The sequence below is a fragment of the Chaetodon auriga genome, chromosome 21, assembly GCF_051107435.1.
Source record: "Chaetodon auriga isolate fChaAug3 chromosome 21, fChaAug3.hap1, whole genome shotgun sequence".
NCBI lineage: Eukaryota > Metazoa > Chordata > Actinopteri > Chaetodontiformes > Chaetodontidae > Chaetodon > Chaetodon auriga.
This window is the reverse complement of record NC_135094.1, coordinates 11865051-11883250: the sequence shown is the minus strand read 5'-3', so window position 1 is coordinate 11883250 and position 18200 is coordinate 11865051. Positions and strand designations below refer to the sequence as shown.

The following is an 18200-nucleotide window of genomic DNA, read 5'->3' as shown; positions in this document are numbered from 1 at the left end:
ACGTACCAACCATCAACCAGTTACTTCACTGACTCCATATTCAAACTAAATGTTTCCCTTACACAAAAAAAAACCTGCGACAATATTTCCAATTCATGTAAATATTTTCTCACCACACGGGATCTTCTTATGGAGCCGTGAAATCACTCAAAGCACAAGGTGGATTTGATTTTATTTGTTTTATTGAAACGCAAGGTGGAACGCTAATTGTCTCCCAAGCACACGTCAGGTACAAAAGAAGCTGGCAAGAGATGAGCACTGCCGCTGGAAGCTGCTGAAGTGGAGCGCTTTGAGGTGCAGAGAAGGCGAGGAAACAGGACACCGACATCACATCTGACTGGCTTTCTCCACACTCTTGGCAGCGTCTTTGAGCTTTCCCACCAGATCCTGAAAACAAGCAACCAGTGATGAATTTCAGCAGGAGTAAAAACGACGAAGATGGGCTAAAATGTCTCACATTTACCCTGTGAACGACACTCCTTGGAAATAAGACTAAAGATAAATTAGCAGACTGTGCGTTCGGGATTTTTGATCCAGTCTGACCTGCGTTAGACTGCGTGTCCGAATTAAAATTCACCACAATTTGCAGCACAAATTATTTAAATACAGGTCAGTAAAGCCGAGGTCACACTGGAACTTTACCGTATTATAAAGGCTTCAGGGATGATACATAATGTTTTTATGTAAGGTCAACTTCATACACCACCATCAAAATGATCTATCTCTTTATTTCATAGTTAAAAGATGTCGCTGCGGCGATGAAAATCTATTACATGTGCAGGAAATCCACAAAAGCCCTTTTGTTTATTAAACACGCGCACACATAGCATTAACACAGTTTCTTTGGTGTCTGTCTGTTTGAAGTGGTGAGCCCTTAAGCTCAAGGAATCGACTTCTTTCTTGTTTTATTTTTTATTTTTTTATTTTTTATTTATAGGAGGTTGGATGTAACGGTCTGATTCTGGAATAATGGACACATGAAGAGCAGGATTAGAAAGAGGAGCGCAGTCGTTCCTCTACCTGTAGCTGCTCCATCGTGCAGGTGAAGTTGATATCTTCCGAAGACCCCTCATTCTAACAAAGAGGAACACACAAAGATTACTTTTTCACCCACAGAAACACAACGTGCGCAACGGCGTTAATGCGTGGATAAAGATGTGTTCGAGGCTCACCTCAGTGTTCAGTGAAATCGAGTAGAAAGGCTCGTTGACCTTGTCGACCTGTCCGTTCTGTCGGGGAAACAACATTTTAGCTTGATTCAAGAATGGTGCAACAAAAAGGCAAAAATGTGCTCCAAAACCGGTCACGTGTACCTTCATGTGGTACTGCAGACGCCAGGAGACGTCATTAACCCGAGGTGGACGCCTTCCTATGCTGGAAGAGGATGACAGTTAATACACAGCAATCTGTAATCTTCATGAAGTGGAGACAGGGGCAATAAGCAGGAGCTGAGGGAGGTTTCCCTTTACAACCAGGCAATAATCTAACGATCGCTGTGATGGAGATCATTAAAAAGTAGCTGCGTCTCACGTGAGGATTTTTAGCCGATTCTCTAAAGCCTGTTGAATAAGTGAGCCATTTGAGGTCATTTAAGCACATGTCCCAAAGTTGTTGTTTTTTCGTGATTAAAAGACTGTTTTCATATGAACTGTTTGCAGACAACGTGGCTCTTTCACAGAGAGCGTTTGTTTGCGTGGCGTCATAAAGCAGCATTTACACTGCAATTAATCACACTGCCTGACCTTTCCGTCCTGACACCAAAGCACCCTCTCTGTTCCTCACTGGGCTGCAGCAGCCACTTGCTTACTGCTTTCGATGAATGCAAAGATTGTGTCACAACTCGGATTCCAATGATGTTGATCCGTGCGCTCTTCCCCCCGACATCTGATATCTAACAGTGGAACAAAAACCCTCATTGAATAATTAGCGAGTAAAATCATTCAGATCTAATTCTGCAATGAGCTCGCAGCTTTCCAAAAAATAATAATAATAATAATAATCTCATCCATGTTCCAGTTTCATCTTGGAAACACGAGCAGTCTGTGTTAGACTTTTTCAAAAATAGCACCATCACCTCCACAAATCTCTCCACCACCGACAGCTCGTGGCTTACCTTGCTAATAGACGTTCCAGTTCTTTTTTATGTGTCTGTAAAACAAAAGCATGCACCGGTGAGTTAGGGGCCAGTCAGCCACAGCTACAAAACACAGGATTTAAAAAGTGCTTTTATTGTCACCTGATATGTGCTATAGAATATTTCTATTCTCTCTGCACTGAATGTGAGTTCTTCCAGGCAGGAGCTGTAAGGACACAACAACACTTTAATTAGCAGCTGATTTCACAAAACTGTACTTACTTTGTGCTGTCTTTTAAAATAGTCATATTTTTGGAAATGTTTACCCTGACGTTTTAGGTGTAACCCATGCCTTTTTCTTTTTCTTTTCTTTTTCTTTTCTTTTTTTTTTCTTTTTTTGCCCTTTCCAAAAAAATTTGTTTCAATGTTGATGTCTCAATTGTCCAAGTGAACACGTGGCTTGTAATCACATTTCAAATGCAGTTTTAGAATGAGGAGGAGGAGTACAAAACAAGGAAGTACAGAGGAAAACTTAAAGATAAAGGGTATAAAAAAAAAAAAAAAAAACTTTGCTGTGTGTCTAAATGATTCTTTAGCTGGTTTGTTGGATGATCACACACATGCAAACCTACAGAATTTGAATTGTCTGTATCCCCAACACACAACTCTGAAACTGATCACAATAACACTCTCCCCTCTCTAATTAGAAGCATGCAAAGACAATGACAAAAAAGAGCCAAAATGTTAAGCCAATGCAGATGGGCTATTGTGAGAAACTGCATTCTAATCACGAGCTGATCCACTCGGGCCAATAAGTCAAACGTGACTACAGCACCCATTATTTCAATTGATCTGCAACCATTCGCAGTTGCAAAAATATTGTCTGCACGCTATTGCTTCACTGGCAGCTTCAAAGGTGGCATAATAATGTTAATTCCTGCTGGTACACAAGCAGGACATCCCATAATTAGACATCCGGGACACACAAGCCACGCATTGAGAACATAAGAACAGTGCTAGCAATAAGGCCAACTCATTTCTATTAACGACAACATGACCTCGCGGTGATTTGCAGTATTTTAAATGTAAGTAAGCAATATTTCGCATATTTGATTGAATTTATTGCTGTAATCTCGGGTGATTTCGTGGCCTCTTGGGAGATGCAATCAGCAGGTGACACTGCGCTGTCCTTACGTGTACAATATACTGAAAACAACATGATTCACAGCAACATATTTCCTGTCACACTATGCGATATGAGTACAATTTCCACAGCCAAAAACAGACATCTAATAAGCCTATTCTTAGATTTCCACCCCGAGTGTGTGCGGCACTGCACGTTAAGCTACAGGAAGCCTTCTCCTGTCAGATGTCGCCTACCTTATCGTCGACTTGTCTGCGTTTTGTTTGACCGCCTCCAGTATGAAAGTGGTGGCTGCAGTGTGACTCTGTTTAAGCAGGATCTGGTCGACCTGCTTCAGCTCGGGCTGATCTGTAACCACAAAAAGAGAGAGCACGGCGTGAGGATGCCAATCTGCACTCACAACTTGCAGCTCTTATTCTCTGTGGAAAGAACAGGCGCGTTTGATTTGCTCTAAATGACGTGCGATCCATACCCGTGCTCTCCAGATTGACGTGCAGAATGGAAATCAATGATGATTTGCATGTGAATGGACCCCCTCAGCTGCGTCAGCCAGGGGTTCTTTGTTTGTTTGTATACCGAACACTGCGCTTTCTAAATAATTCTGCCATTAAGAGAGGCGGACTGCTGCACAAGTTGGACAACACATGGTCTGTGAAAACAAGCGGAGAAGCCATGACGGAGCAGGAGCAGCTACTACTCCACGAGCAAAGCAAGACTGCTGTCATGTTGCATTCTTTAGATTTACTGCTTAAATACAAACTTGAGCAGAATTAATAATGCACAGAGCGCTGCTGCGTTCAAAGACATGCTGAAAAGCTGGAAAAGGCGAACGATCGCATGTCAATCCATTACGAGTTTTGACTAACGGTGATTAAAACAGTCTCACACTGTGTTTTTAATATGCCGAGTGGACCTGATGCCAGTTTAAATGACAAAAGGCATCCCGAGTGGCCGTGTGATTGCTGCTGAGCGGAAAGCAGGCAGCGGAAAAGGCTAACACTGCTTTAGCCCAGCTGACGGGCGGCTGTCTGCTCATCCACTTCGCCTCATCATGCTCTTAATACAGTATAAACACAGACAGACCGGTTTGGAGCGACTCGCAGCACGCTGCAGCGCCGTAAGAAAAAAAAAATGCCGCAAACATCGAGACAGCTCGTCCGCACATCCACACGGAGAGAAACCGGAAGCGGCGGCGGAGACAAAAGCGGCGGTGGGGAAGAGGCAGCGGCTCACCGAGGACTGCGGGGTCCCCCTGGGAGGAGAGCAGGCTCCGGAAAGACACGTCTACCAGCACCTGGAAGCTGCTCTGGCCGAAGGCGGACGGGTCGGCTAGGGAGCGTAGCCCTCTCTGCACAGACTCCGACAACTCCATTTTGCAAAAGGGTGACCCACGACACCAGATCACGTGACTGATCAGCTGATGCCGCGTGTGAAGCAGCACAGGGCTGAGCTCAGGAGGGTTACACCCGGAGCTTGGTGCTGGCAAATGTCGAGGAATCAGCGGAGGGTCGTCATGTGGATGTCCGGGGAGCGCGATTTTCGGAGAAACTGCGGTTTTCTCGTTGTTGCGCTAAACAATAAATACACTTTGCACTAAAGAGGCCACGGAGACACTTGTGCACTGGTGTTTTGAATAAAGGAGAAAGAGAAAAAGGAGCAAGAGCGTTTTCATGTTGAGATTTATGATATTAGGAGCTTTCATGTTCACAAACGAGAGTGCAGTGTCTGCATGCAACCAATCTTCACAGACTGACAGCTTCCATCCACTCAAGCCTTCAAACACACACACGCACACACACACACACACACACACACACACACACACACACACACACACACACACACACACATTGCAGCCACAATAAAAACTGATAATCATATTTGGTCTGTGAGATGTTTTGCATTACCCGGATACACTGACTGTAAACTGTTTGGGGAACTCGTCATCAACCACAATGAAGAGCTGAACCAGGAAATAGTCGGTATCACATCACAGAGATGGAGAAGAAGAGCAGCAAATGAAACATTGATATATTAATTAAGACTTTCAATTGTGGGGGGGGGGGGGGGGGGGGGGGGGGTTCGCACTGTTAAGGTTGCCTGTTGAAACATCTTACAGTTAAACTCATCATGAGATCACTTTCACTGGAAGATCTGAAACCAGCATAAACCAAACGACTCCTACTGATTCTCCCTGTTGAAGCTCAACACTCAGATGGGGACAAAGCATTTTAAAACATTAGAAAAGATGCTCAACATGTTAATATTTTTGCACCAATGTGCTTTTGACTTAAGGTCAAGGCAGCACTCCCTTTCCATTTCCAAAACACTGTCTGTGCAGTTTCGCTGCACATAAAACACATACAATAGTTTTTTATCACAGTTACACTTTAACTCAGTCATCATGGTGATATGATTCTCTGTTTTATGCTGCTGCGTTTCACGCAATGAGTCTGCAGGCACTCATCAGGTAGAAGGTTAGTGAGCAGGGTAGCTCACCTCAAAATTTCCGTTATGTCAGCTAAAAAGTGTAATCAGTGTGTAACGCAGTCTAGACTTGGAGCCACATGACAACAAGCTTACAAAACAAGGAAATTCCCTTTTGCAGAGAGAAAAACACCACTGCAGTATTGACTGTAGGAATACTGCATGCAGATGTGTTTAAGTGCTCTTCACCGGGCTGATAGATTTCCAGAAACTGTCAGGAAAAAAAGCACTTCAGGTAGTTTATCATGAGGCATACGCGCTTTCCTCCAACAGTACCTGGAGATGTGCAACCTTCAGAGGATTCTTTCTTCTATATATTATTTATAACACCCACATCTGCCTATTTAGTCTGACACTATATAAGCCTCTGAGCTGTTCTTAGTGTTTTTATGAGCCAGCAGCAGTTAACGGGTTAATCTCTCGGGGCAAAAACTATTTATTGTTTTCAAATGTTGCCTGTCGCCGTGGCATGCACCGCTCTTATAAATCACGATAGTAATTTTAGGCTGCATCGCTTCCCCTCAGTGAGACCGTCTCCACGCAGCCTGTCGTTCATTATGAAGAAATGAGGAGCTTTGCGGTGTGTTGCGCGGCCACACACGCTGCAGCTATCGGAGTGACCTCTGACTCCGCGCTTTGTCCAAAGTCCATCTTGGCTCCGGCTCGGCTTGTGAAATAGATTAGCCTTCACTCTCTCCCCACAGTTTCGTTTGTCCTCAAAGATGCGTCTCGCATCGCGATGTGCATCCCGCTGTCGCCGCGGCTTTCCATCCCGACGTATATTACATCACATTACGTCATCATATATATATTTTTTTTTTTCCCGCGTGGAGGTCCGCGCGCCTGATGTCAGAATTGATTTGCTGCCGTCATGTGTCCTACTCACACATGCCGCATCAGCCCCGGATGTCTCCATGTTTTTGCTCGCGCTGCCCTGGAATACATTAGCTTAATGTATTTACACATGCAGCCTCTTAATGGATTTATCTGATTCCTTCAAAATAAAAGTCTCGCTCGGTAATATAACTCTCAATCGAATAACTAACTGCGAGAATAACGATGTTTTAAAAGCAATACAAGCGTAATAAATTAACACTGTCTATACAGTAAGTTCTGTTTCCGTGGTGTAACTCGTCGTTTCAACTTCACCCTCAGTCTAATCTGTTTAACATATAACTGAGCACGTTTCCCTTTCATCATTATGCTGCTTCTGTCAATATTTAAAGGTTAAAGCGCACGACTTCACCGGAAACACACCTTTTTTTGTTGTGGTCAGAATGAAAATCAGGCTTCTGTTTGTTTGTTTGTTTGTTTGTTTGTTTTTAAAGACATATTTTCTACATAGCTGCATCATAAATCTGAGACTGCAGAAATGTCCACCTGTTCAAAGTTGCATGATTTGCTTAAACATTTTAACAGTTAACCTGTGACCTCTTGAAGTCAGAATGAAAACTATCAAAGCTGACAAAAGTGTGATGGGAGTCAAAAGTGCGCTGATGACTCCAATTCACTGGACAAGTTTTCATTTTTAAACTTTGGGACTTTGAAAAAAACGGAAAACTGTTTGAGTAGTGGGGAAATAAAGTTCAGCTGATCTGAGCTAAGTCCTAAGGGTCAAATGAACTGAAAAATAATGCACAGTTCCTTCTCTGGATGTTGTTTGAATAAAGTTTTGTTGCAAAACCGCGTGAAGACACGCCGATCTTCGTCTGTTCTGTATTTTATTCGGCCTTTCTGTTTTCTTAGCAATCCGTGGTCGACTGAAGGTCAGTACAGTCGAATAATCACACTGGTGATTATTGTCCTCCTCTAATCGTCTTTACATAGGAGCAATGGAAAACTGGAAACATCCCCTTTAAGAGGACGCTGCGGTAATATGACCTTGGGAAATGTGTGCATTGTCAACAACGACGGAACACATTTTCAAAACCGGCTGGTGAGACGGAAATGTGTCAGCACTGCTTTAAACGGCCTGTTTTAATACGACCGACTGTGTGCGTGATCAATCGATTGCAACGAGGGTTGTGAGTCTAGAAGACACTGACAGATTGTTACTTTTTTGTCTTAATTTTTGCTTGCCACGATGTTATTTCCAAAATAAACACAAATGCATGTCTAAAAAGTGAAGCTGGATCTGTCTTTGTAAAATCAGCTGACAGTCAAGGCCCGTCTGACTTGATGCCTTGTTTTCCTTTTTTTCACAGCTGCATATGATCACAGTAAAATCAGCGATTCTCTCGTTTTTTCTAAAGCAAAGCATCGGTCAGTTCAAAGTGTGCATTGAGCTCTATTATTTGTCTGTACTGCTGCAGTCATATTTTTCCATCTTAGAGAATGAGTTATATGAAGACAGAGGAGGAGATCTCAGGGCTGACCCACCATAACCTTAATTATATTCCAATGTTATGGACGCTTCACAGCAGTGGAAATACAATTAATTACAGTCCTCAGTGCAGAGGGCTCAGCTCTTGGTTCAGGTTTCTATGAGACCTGCAGCTGAGCTGTGTCCATCTAACTCTGGCAATAGATGGCTACAGTAAGACTGCTAAGTAGGTTTAATGATCTCCTAATTCACGTTTATCAAAGGGTCTGTATGCTATCTCATAAATTCCAAAAATTCTCAGTGTGGTCAAGCAAAAAAGGCAATTGAGACATTTAATTTTTCCTAACATATTTTTTTTTTAAGAAGCTCAGCAGAACAGCTCCTTTGCCCATCTGGCTGCTATTATCCACAACGTGCAATGACAGAACAGGCAGTGCAGGTTGGCTGGTGAGTTGATTCATCGTCAAAATGGTTTTCTGATGAGGAAATTATTAATCTCACGAGCTATCTGCATGATTTAAGACCCTCACATCCAAAGAAAAATCCCCTCTCCCTCAATCCAAGTGTGTCGTGGACTGTAAAGGGCTTGCTGAGCCATTTAGTCATCGGTTTATTCTAAGGCTTTCTCCTTCAAACAGCTTAATTAGAAAACAGCTTTTTAATTGTTGCCTCACCACACATTTACTGTATTTTACTCGCTATGGGTGAACATGGTGGGGGGAGCAAACACAATAAAAACTGCAGCATGCACCTTGAATGAAACACTCAATATGAACCTTTCTGCTAAATAGGCTGGTAGTGAACACGCAGATTTCATATAAGTGCAATGAGAATGTTTGGTCTGACATGTTGGTATAAAAGCAGAAAGTTCTGACCTATAGTGACTGACAGTAATGCTTCAGTTTGTGTCTGCAAAGAAAACTCTCATCTCTGATGTTTGACTCATGTTTTAAAATAAATGGGAGGTTGTTAAGATTTATATTAAACTAAAGGTTTGAAACCAGAAAATCTATCCACAATCCAAAACACAACATGGAAAATTAAATTAAGACAGATTTACACCTGCCATGGCAAAGATTAAACTTGACTTGAAATATGTAATTTACATTTAATGCCTGAAGCGTTTCTAAGACGTGGGAGAAATAAATGCAATATGGCCAAATATTGACCAGCCTATGCATTTGTCCTGCCACGTTTTATTGTTTATGAACTCCAAACATGCAGATTTTGCTTAAATTAAAACTTAATTAAGCATGAAAGAGCATGAAAATACATCTCCGAAGCAACCAGCTCTGAGGTCAGGACCACGAGGCCCCCAGCAGAACCAGAAAAAAAATTGAATGAATTCACTGTGATTCCTACCTGGTTATTATTTTAAAACTTGAAACTAATCCTAAACAGTAACTCTGGAGGAGAGCTTAATTTCAGCTCCCAGGAGGAAAGAAAACTTGTTTTTGCACTTTGTCAGACATCCAGTCTGTTTAATCATTTCAGCACGTTTTCAGCTTCATTTGCTGAAATAGATGAGACACCCTGGAACTAATCTACGCTTCTCTGATCTGGCTCGAAAGTTTATTTGTTAAACAAACAAACAGCACACACGCTGGGCTCACGTCAGTGTATTTAAAGGTCGTTTTTTAAGGCAGCTGGTAGGAGGTGAAAATTGCTCGCAGGGAAAAACAACAGATCCCAAAGCGTTGCCTGTGTGCACGTGTGCGCGCTTGAATGTGTGTATGCACGTGTGTGTACGTGCTGCAGAAAGAAAGGATCAGAGAGAGATTTTTTTTTTTTTTTTCTTTTGCAGAGTGATTCTGCCCCCTGTTGGAAAAAAAACCTCCCCATCCCCTCCTCCCCTTCCTCTCCCTTGAATGCACTGCTGCTTTTATCACCTTTCAATTATTTATTATTGTAACTAACAGACTGATCATCGCATTTCCTGACACATTCTGTTGGTAGTGAGCACTTTTTTTTTTTTTTGTAAGATTGCATTATTTTTGGGACTGTGTGAATCACAAATGATAGAATCTACCACAATAAATGAATAAATAAGACGATGGATGGATTAAATGTGCAGAAAATATGATTGATTAATCCCATTTAAAGGCGCAGAGAATGGAGGATGCCCTGCAGAAAAAAGCATGGCCATATAGAATCTGTAATTAACGTCTCTCTGTTAAGTACCTCATTAACTCGGTTATATAGAGAGCTAATTAAATTGTTGTCCTGCAGAGCCCATATTCTCCTCTTTATTGAATCATTGCGATGCGTAATCTGTCAGATATGGTGCTGAAAAGGAATAAGAAAGAAGCGCGGATGCACCCTCTGACGCTAATATGATCCCCCTCCCTGTCCCCAGAGGTCAGCATGGGGTCAGTGTCTTGCTCAAGGACACTTCAGTAGGGCGCGTGGGTGCGCAGCAGCGGCTCGAGCCCACACCCCAAGCCCAAAATGGCGGGAGAGCGGCCTTGTGCGTGAATATGTTGGTGACATGTCGCGAAGTTGTCAAGGCGCCGACTTTTTTGTCTTTTCTTTTCTTTTCTTTTTAACACTGATGGAAATTCATGGAGGTCAACAAAGAGCACGCGCGCACGGTCACGCGCGCCTCCGCGGCCGCTGGGTGGCAGTGGTGTGGTTTCTCTCTGTCCTGTGGGGAGCTCATAGAGGGAATCATCGGAGGGGAACAAAGAAAGGAGGGAGAGAGAGGGGGAGGCTGTGTGTGTGTGTTTGTGCGCGCGCGCGTGTGCGTTGTTGAGGGGGTATGTGAGGAAAAGAGGAGGGGGGGGGGGTCTTCTTGTGACAGGACATATATGGAAATTTGAACGGCTCACGTTCACCTCTATCAGAGTGCGCATGCCTGCTCTAATTTACCATCTCCATAGCCAGCACCATCACCACCATCACCTCCCATTACGACGTGGAGCGCGCGCCCGCCACCGGTTAAATGCAAGAACCCCTGAATGTGACAGCGAGAGAGGCGCCGTGGTGATTTTCTGCCAGAGATGTATACATTGAAATATACAGTATATTCATAATAAGGGTTGTTACCCCTCTGGTGTGTGTGTGTGTGTGAGAGAGAGAGAGAGAGAGAGAGAGAGAGAGAGAGAAGGAGTGTGTGTGTGTGTGTGTGTGTGTGTGTGTGTGTGTGTGTGTGTGTGTGTGTGTGTGTCTGTGTGTGTGTATGTCTGTGTGTATGTCTGTGTGCTCTCATACTCTGACAATAAAAGCTTTTGGGGTTCAATGTGATTGCAATTACAGCCCTTTCAGTCTGTCTATCACAGTCTCAATATGGCAGGGCGATGAGTGGCGGAGGGATATTAAATGCAAATACTACCTGATGTTAAAATTTATTAACAGGGATCACCGTTTTTAACCTGCTGTTCACCTTTTAAAATGTGTTGCACTGCCACTGCATATTAAAAAACTTTGAAAATATACAAGTTAATCTTCTAATATATGACAATAGGCTAATCTGCTAATTAAGGATAAGCATTAACACATGGATATTGTTTGAAATACAACTTTAGTAATTAGTCCTGATTAAGTACTTGCTGCTAATATAATTGCTAAATATAATTACCTATTACAACAAATTATTATTATTATTATTATTATTATTATTATTATTATTATTATTATTATTATTATTATTATTATTATTATTGTCATCATCATCATTCTGACAGAAATTGCTATTCAGCCACTATTTTTAAAATATTTAAAAAAAAAACCGTATATCTCATTTTGTCTGAAACTTGTACTATATTGGTTAAAATGTATAAACCTATCATCATAGAATTAAAATTTCATTTTTTAAATGAACAAAAACAAATATATAAATATTTGGGGGGAATCGGGGGCGGTGTTTCCCTGTACGCGCAGAGGCAGCTGTTCCTCCTCCTGCCTGCCGGTGAATAGCAGCCTCCTGCCGGCCTGCTGCTGCTGCTGCAGCCGCTGTCGGGAGCTCGATCTCCCCGCGCGTCCTGCACGGCTCCCCGGCACGGCGGCGTCGCACCGAGCACGACAGGCAAGCAGTACAAACTGAGGGAGTAGTTTAACCATTACACCTCTGTCACAAAACGTATTTATAGCGCGAGAAAGAATTAAAACACGAGTTTTAATGCTTTTTTCCCCCCAGTTATATTATCACGGTGGACCCGCCATATTTACCCTGCCTGACTGAGCGGCGCGGCAGGCAGTTAGGTTCTTTGCACAGTTTACATTTGGCTCTGCATTGCTCCACTTAAGCCAAATTAAGACCATTGTTTTCTCTGTGTTACACAAACCTGAAACAACCCCATCCAGACTCACATCTGTTTTGCAACAGTTTAAAAACTCTGAACTTAATCACTGCCCGGTTACTTTTTCAACATTGTTGCTGCTGCAGTGCAAGAGGCACATTTTCCTCCTGATGAGCCCATCAGGCGAGGATGTGCCAAAGCTGTAACTGTGGTCGTTGTTGGGTGCTTTATTCAGGACTGAGCTCGCTGAAGCCTCGTTTTAGTCAGTCCACATGTTAAAGCCTCAATCAGAGGCAGAGGTCTGGATCAAAGTGAGTTAAGTGAGTAATTGAACTTTGTGGTTTCAAAGGTTATAGTCTTGGTTGACGTGTTGCCAGAAAAAATCCCCCCCCCCCAGCTCCCACAGGTTGACTGTTTATTTCTGTGTGTGTGTGTGTGTGTGTGTGTGTGTGTGTGTATCAGGGATGTGTGCAGCAGCCAGCTCACAGGAGAGGAGCAGCCTAACTGTTGGCCAGCGAGGAACAGTCCTGCAGAACTTTGATCCAGCAATAAAACTCATGAATATTCCTCCTTTCACCTGCCTCTCCCGTCTTCCACAGCAGCAGCAGCACGCTCTCATGGCTGGCCATCTGTGTTGAGTCCAGGAGGAATGAAAGGGGGGAGGCTTTGGAGCCCTGAAGTGAAGTTGTTGCACCAGTAAATATAACTGTTTTAGATCAGAGTATTTCAACTCAAGGTCGGTTTGATAGCAGCAGCAGCCACAGTCTGAACGACAGCTGAGCATAAAGGGACTGTTGTGATGAAGAGTGTGACATTGTTGTGGGAAGAATCTGTAAAGATGTTTTGTAGCGCTTTGAAACATCACTACGAAACACCTTTTTTTTTTTTTTTTTTTTTTTTTTTGTGGCGTGGTGTGAAAGTTACAATACACAGCCTTCTTATTTCTGAAGCCTATTTGCACATTCAAGAACCAACTAAAGTCCTTCAAAAACCTCTGCATGTCCTAATATAAGCTTCTTTATCCTGCAAACGTTATCCCTCACGCTTGCACAGAACTGAGCAGTAAAAATCAGAAAAAAAGCAAGGTTAGAGCAACATTTTTATCTCCTGTCAGAACAAATACTTTTGTATTTAGTTTCAACAGCAGAACAAACAGTAGCACAGTTAATATTTTGCTGCAACTGCAACGTTTTTTTCATAAACTCACGTAGCATTTGGATAGATAGATAGATAGATAGATAGATAGATAGATAGATAGATAGATAGATTCTGCACACAGTGAATAAGTAGAATAAAAATTAGAAAGTAATCACGTCAAAAATCAAAATTATGCAAAGTAAATAAATTGCAAAAAAACAATCTAAAATGTAACACACTTTGGTAAAGTTTCTTAATTATGTTACAGTGAACACACACTTGCTGTCTGAGCAGGCTTGCAGACAGGCTGGGAAGACATTCACATTCAGGGGCAGGCAGGCAGGCGTCCACTGCAGCCCAAATTAAAACGCTTTACAATCAGGCAGGGCAAAGGACGGCCCTGAGGCGTCTCAGTTTCCTTGTACAGGGGGTCTTAACCGAGGATCAACTTTCATGCAAGCACTCCCAAAGAGGGATTTTTCTTTGTTCTATCAGGACCAGTCTACACAGCTTCTCTCTGTGTGTTTTGATGAGTGAAAGAGATCAGGATATGAGGAAATGTAATTATTACAGATAGCATTACTTCAGAAAAGCCCAAAGAAGACCATTTGTACACTGTGACAAGACATGCAGGGCCTCTTGTGCTGTGCAAGGACTGAGTCTGATTCTAAAAAAGAGTTATTATTTTATTAAAGTAACAGTGTGTCAGTGTACAGGTCCAGTGTGGCCACACAATAAATAGAGAACATGTACTGTTCTGCCTCTCCTCCTGCTTTCTCCCCCCCCCAAAAAAAGCAGGGTTAATTGAAGATGGTAATGCCGAGTGCATAAGCAAGGATTCATTGTTTGGTGATGCAAAATGTAGCTGATGTGTGCAGAAATGTTCTCTCCGAGTGGCCACCGTTGGTTTGTGTGGAATGAATACCATGTTGGACACAAAAGGAGCACAGCAGAAAGAAAAGTGTCAATCTCCACCTGACTCAGCCCATTATAGGGTGAGAGAGGAGAGAGAGGTGTGTGTGTGTGGGGGGGGGGGCACCCAAAGGTGTATAAAAGCACACATCCATTCACTGTCATGATCAGCAGCCATTATCAACAGCCTGAGCTGGTTGCCAATCAGACTGAATTATTCTGCAGTGAATCGACTTGCAGGCAGTTGACCAATGACTGTTGCCTCTACGTAGAAACAAACACTAACTCTGCTCGATCTGATTTCATTTCCTACCCTTTCTGTCACTCCTTTCATTGATTGGCTCCCGTGCTTTCAGCCAGAACCTCTCTTTTATCAATCCCTCCCTCCTTTATTTCTATTGCTGCCTTTCCTTGCTGTTTCTCCTTTTGTCCACAGCACCCAGCTCGTCCTTTTTGTGCTTGGGGCTGAGCAGTGATGAAATCTGGGGTCCCTGTGGCAACAGGCTCTCTTAGTACATGTATGTATGAATGTGTATGAGCATGTGTGTGTGTGTGTGTATGTGTGTGTGTGTGTGTGTGTAGTTTTCGGGGCAGGGCAGTGCAAGCAGCAGTCTGATCCATACTAATGTTCATTGATAGGAAAATCAATGGTGCATTGATCCAAGACTTGGCTCCGAGAGAAGGGGGGCTGGGATGCAAGTGTGAAGACTGGTGGAGGAGCAGCAGAAAGAGGAAAAGATGGAGAAAAAAACAGTAGAGGAAGGAAAAGATTAGGCAGATGAGGAGGAGTAAAGAAGAGAGAAAGAGGAGAGAAGAAAGGAGTTCAAACCACTGCAGGCCTGTGTGTGTCTGCAGACGACAGAGATGAGGCTCGAGCGCGGTGGCTGCCGCTGGGGGTGGGTATGTGTGAACAACCTGCCGTGGCCTAACTATTCTCTTTTCTCTCTCTGTCTCGCAGAACTGCTCTTGAGAGTGGATGAACAAGCCTCAAATGGAACCTGAGAAGAAAAAAAGAAAAAAAAGAGGAGAAACTGGAGAGGAGAGGAGGAGGGGAGGGACAAAATCAATTTTCCCAGACAGAGGCAGGCTGGTCTAATGGAGGTCTCAAAGAAGAGGAGGAGGAGAGGACATATTTTCCTCTGATTACCTCCTGTAGCCTCTCTGGCAAACCTTGAAAGCTAGCATCGCTGCAGCGGCCTCGCTCGTCCAGCCTTCCCACAGAAGGTATGGAGTCTAGTTGCTTCTTTCACCAGGCAGCAATCAGGCTTTGAGGTGGAGAAGATACACAGTGCAGCTAAAAAAATCCATGGAAAATGACAAGGAAAATTAAGTCATGTCTACATAAACAGAAATGCACATTTTTCTCTTTACTCCGACTTGGAACATTTGAAGCCACATCTAAGCTAATTTCTTCTTCTTTTTCAGTCTCTTAAGTTGCCCTTTGTGGAAGTTATGTAACTGGTACATCTCTGAGAGAGAAAATGAGCTGGATTAAATGGATAAAGGTCTCCATTTGGCTGAGATGAATCATTTATAGAGTATAAAGGAAGGAAATTTGTCATTAGTGTCCTTGCCAAATTAAAGGATGTACCGAGAGTACCCCTTCTCTGCTCGGACGGCCTGTCCGATGTCATATGACCAGGTCGCTATGTTCAATTTCCTGCAACAGGCTTTATTATTTTAAATTGGTGAGTGAAGTGGACGTTCAGTGCAATGCAGAAAATGCAGGCAGTGATTTGTTCCAGTTCTAGCTGAGTGAATTTTAAATCTTGTTTATAGCTCTCCTCATAAAGTGAAATGCATGCGCGATGGTAGAAAATTTGCTGGAGAATTACTAAACTGATGCCTGACAAAGGCAGCCATAAATCCAAGAATTTTTTGATATACTGTGTTAAAGCTTCTTGTAAACCAACGGAGCCAAGTTGTCCCAGTTAGTGGACGTATGACAGCTTTGATTAACAAACGACTGTCTCTCTCCAACCAAAATGTTGCCGAAAGCCATCTGAAGTTAGAGTCTGAAACACTGTGACCTGCAGTCGAGCCAAAAAAGAAAAAAAAAGGGGACCAAAACAGGGACAGATGTGGCCCCCAAAACCACAAACCCCCTCCAACAGCCACTGTACGCCTGCTTCTGTAGATTTCTGATGTGCTCATTAAACTTGTGAACGCTCAACCAGCTATTAAACAATGTTTCGGTGAACTTTTTCTTTTCTTTGGAACGCTTGTACTGTACAAACACAGAGCTTCTTTCTCACTGGTGGAAAAGCTCCGAGGGCTTTGAAAAGCTATTAAATGTAGCTGAAGGAGAGCTTGTAACGCACCGTCTGTCTGTCTGTTACTGTTTTTCTGTCACTCCCTCCCTGTCTCGTTGGCTCTTTGTGTTTTTCTGTCTCTCGGCCTGTCTCTCTCGGCCTGTGAGGTGAAAGTGGCTTCCATGGTAACGGCACACTCTGTTTATGCCACGACGTCTCACTTCATCACAAGCTGTTGATGGCTTTGATTTGCATGCGTGACTGTGTGAGTGTGTGTCCCCCCCCCCACCCCCATTTCTGCAAAATACTGCATAACACACATCATACAGGTGTTTGTGAGACTAATAGAACAGGTTAAAAGTACAACACACATACATCTGCTGCATTGTGTTTCTCCATAAAATAAATGAAGTTATGTTAAGAGGCTATTTTGATTCTGTGATGGTTTTATTCTGTCATTCATTAAAGGCACATTTTTCTTTATTTGCACAAGCACAAGATCAGGATGTGACCTAAAAGCTGTTGTTTACCTTAATCAGTGTTTTTAAGTCTATATCACACAAAATTTAAGAACCAAACAAACAAAAACTCTCTGGAGACACTATAAAAACACCAGCATGTGCATTTATCTTGTGCAAACTGCCATGTGGAGTTTAACTTTCACAAAACCATATAAAGGAAATTGGCACTTTAGCTGTTAATATTAAAAAATGTAAATTTAATCATACTCATTTCCTCATTCGGCGAGCTGATCCCGTACACTTAATCACTTAAATTAGCAGCAGAAACAATGATTATGACTTCTTTTCACCAAAACCAGTCGCTCCCAATTAGTGGAGTGTGGGGGTGGGAGGGTGGAGGGTAGGGGATACGGGAGGGGGTGAGAGCAGAGGAGGAAGAGAGGGAGGGAGGGCCTGGCTAGCCGGACCCCCTGCAGGGCAGAAAGGGGGGGAAAAATGGATTCCATACCAGGAAATCCATTAGGGCAGGGAGCGGCGTGGAGCTGGCAGCACAGACCGGCCGCCGTGTTTTTTAAAAATTCCTCATTAGGTGTAATTTCTAAATTACAATCAGCATGGGCAGAATGAGAAGACGAGGATCTGACCAACTCATCAGGATAATCAGGGTAATAGCATGATTCGGAGTGTGTGTTGGAGCAGAGAGAGGGAGAGAAAACCAAAGAGAGCAGAGGAGGATGGAGGGGAAATATTCATTCTGCTGCTGCTGGACACTGACTTTGGGATGTTTTTCCACATAGTTTTTTAATTTATTTATTTTATTTTTTTTTGTACAACTAAGGGATCTGGACAATTGCCGTGAGGGCGGGTGTTTAAAGCAACAAGCTAACGGACAGCAGGAGTGTATCTCTATCAACAGCTCTCATCTTCCCTTGCCATCATCTGGCCCTCCTCCTCAGAGTGAGACAGACGTGGAAAGACCGGCGAAAGTGAAACGGTGGAAAAGGAGGAAGAAGAGGCACAGAAAAAGAGGGTGGAGAGCAAGGGAGGAGAGAGGGAGCGAGGGGCCTCTGCAAGGGAGAGGGAGAGAGGAGGGGAAACGGCAGGAGGGGAGGAGGGAAAGAGGGAGGGAGGAGAAGAGGTTAATTTGCACATATTAGAGAGGGCAGGATTTT

General features: G+C 43.2%; 1 protein-coding gene across 1 annotated transcript; it reads right to left on the bottom strand.

The window, feature by feature from the left end:
- Positions 1-164: 164 nt before the first annotated feature.
- commd3 (COMM domain containing 3) lies at positions 165-4624 on the bottom strand. The gene is made up of 8 exons (XM_076761376.1): positions 4452-4624; positions 3455-3566; positions 2237-2300; positions 2114-2148; positions 1314-1374; positions 1173-1229; positions 1021-1074; positions 165-387 (listed from the first exon to the last, which is right to left on the bottom strand). The coding sequence occupies exons 1-8, from the start codon at positions 4588-4590 to the stop codon at positions 328-330; spliced, it is 582 nt and encodes a 193-aa protein (XP_076617491.1). The 5' UTR covers positions 4591-4624; the 3' UTR covers positions 165-327.
- Positions 4625-18200: the final 13576 nt, after the last annotated feature.

What these genes read in the sequence shown, in the direction of transcription:
- commd3 (XM_076761376.1), bottom strand. Translation starts at nt 4,590, where the DNA reads ATGGAGTTGTCGGAGTCTGTGCAGAGAGGGCTACGCTCCCTAGCCGAC. An exon ending in CTGGAACGTCTATTAGCAAG is followed by an intron (nt 1,375 to 2,113) that starts GTAAGCCACGAG and finishes ATCCTCTTCCAG; the next exon opens with CATAGGAAGGCGTCCACCTC. An exon ending in GTCTGCAGTACCACATGAAG is followed by an intron (nt 1,230 to 1,313) that starts GTACACGTGACC and finishes TTTCCCCGACAG; the next exon opens with AACGGACAGGTCGACAAGGT.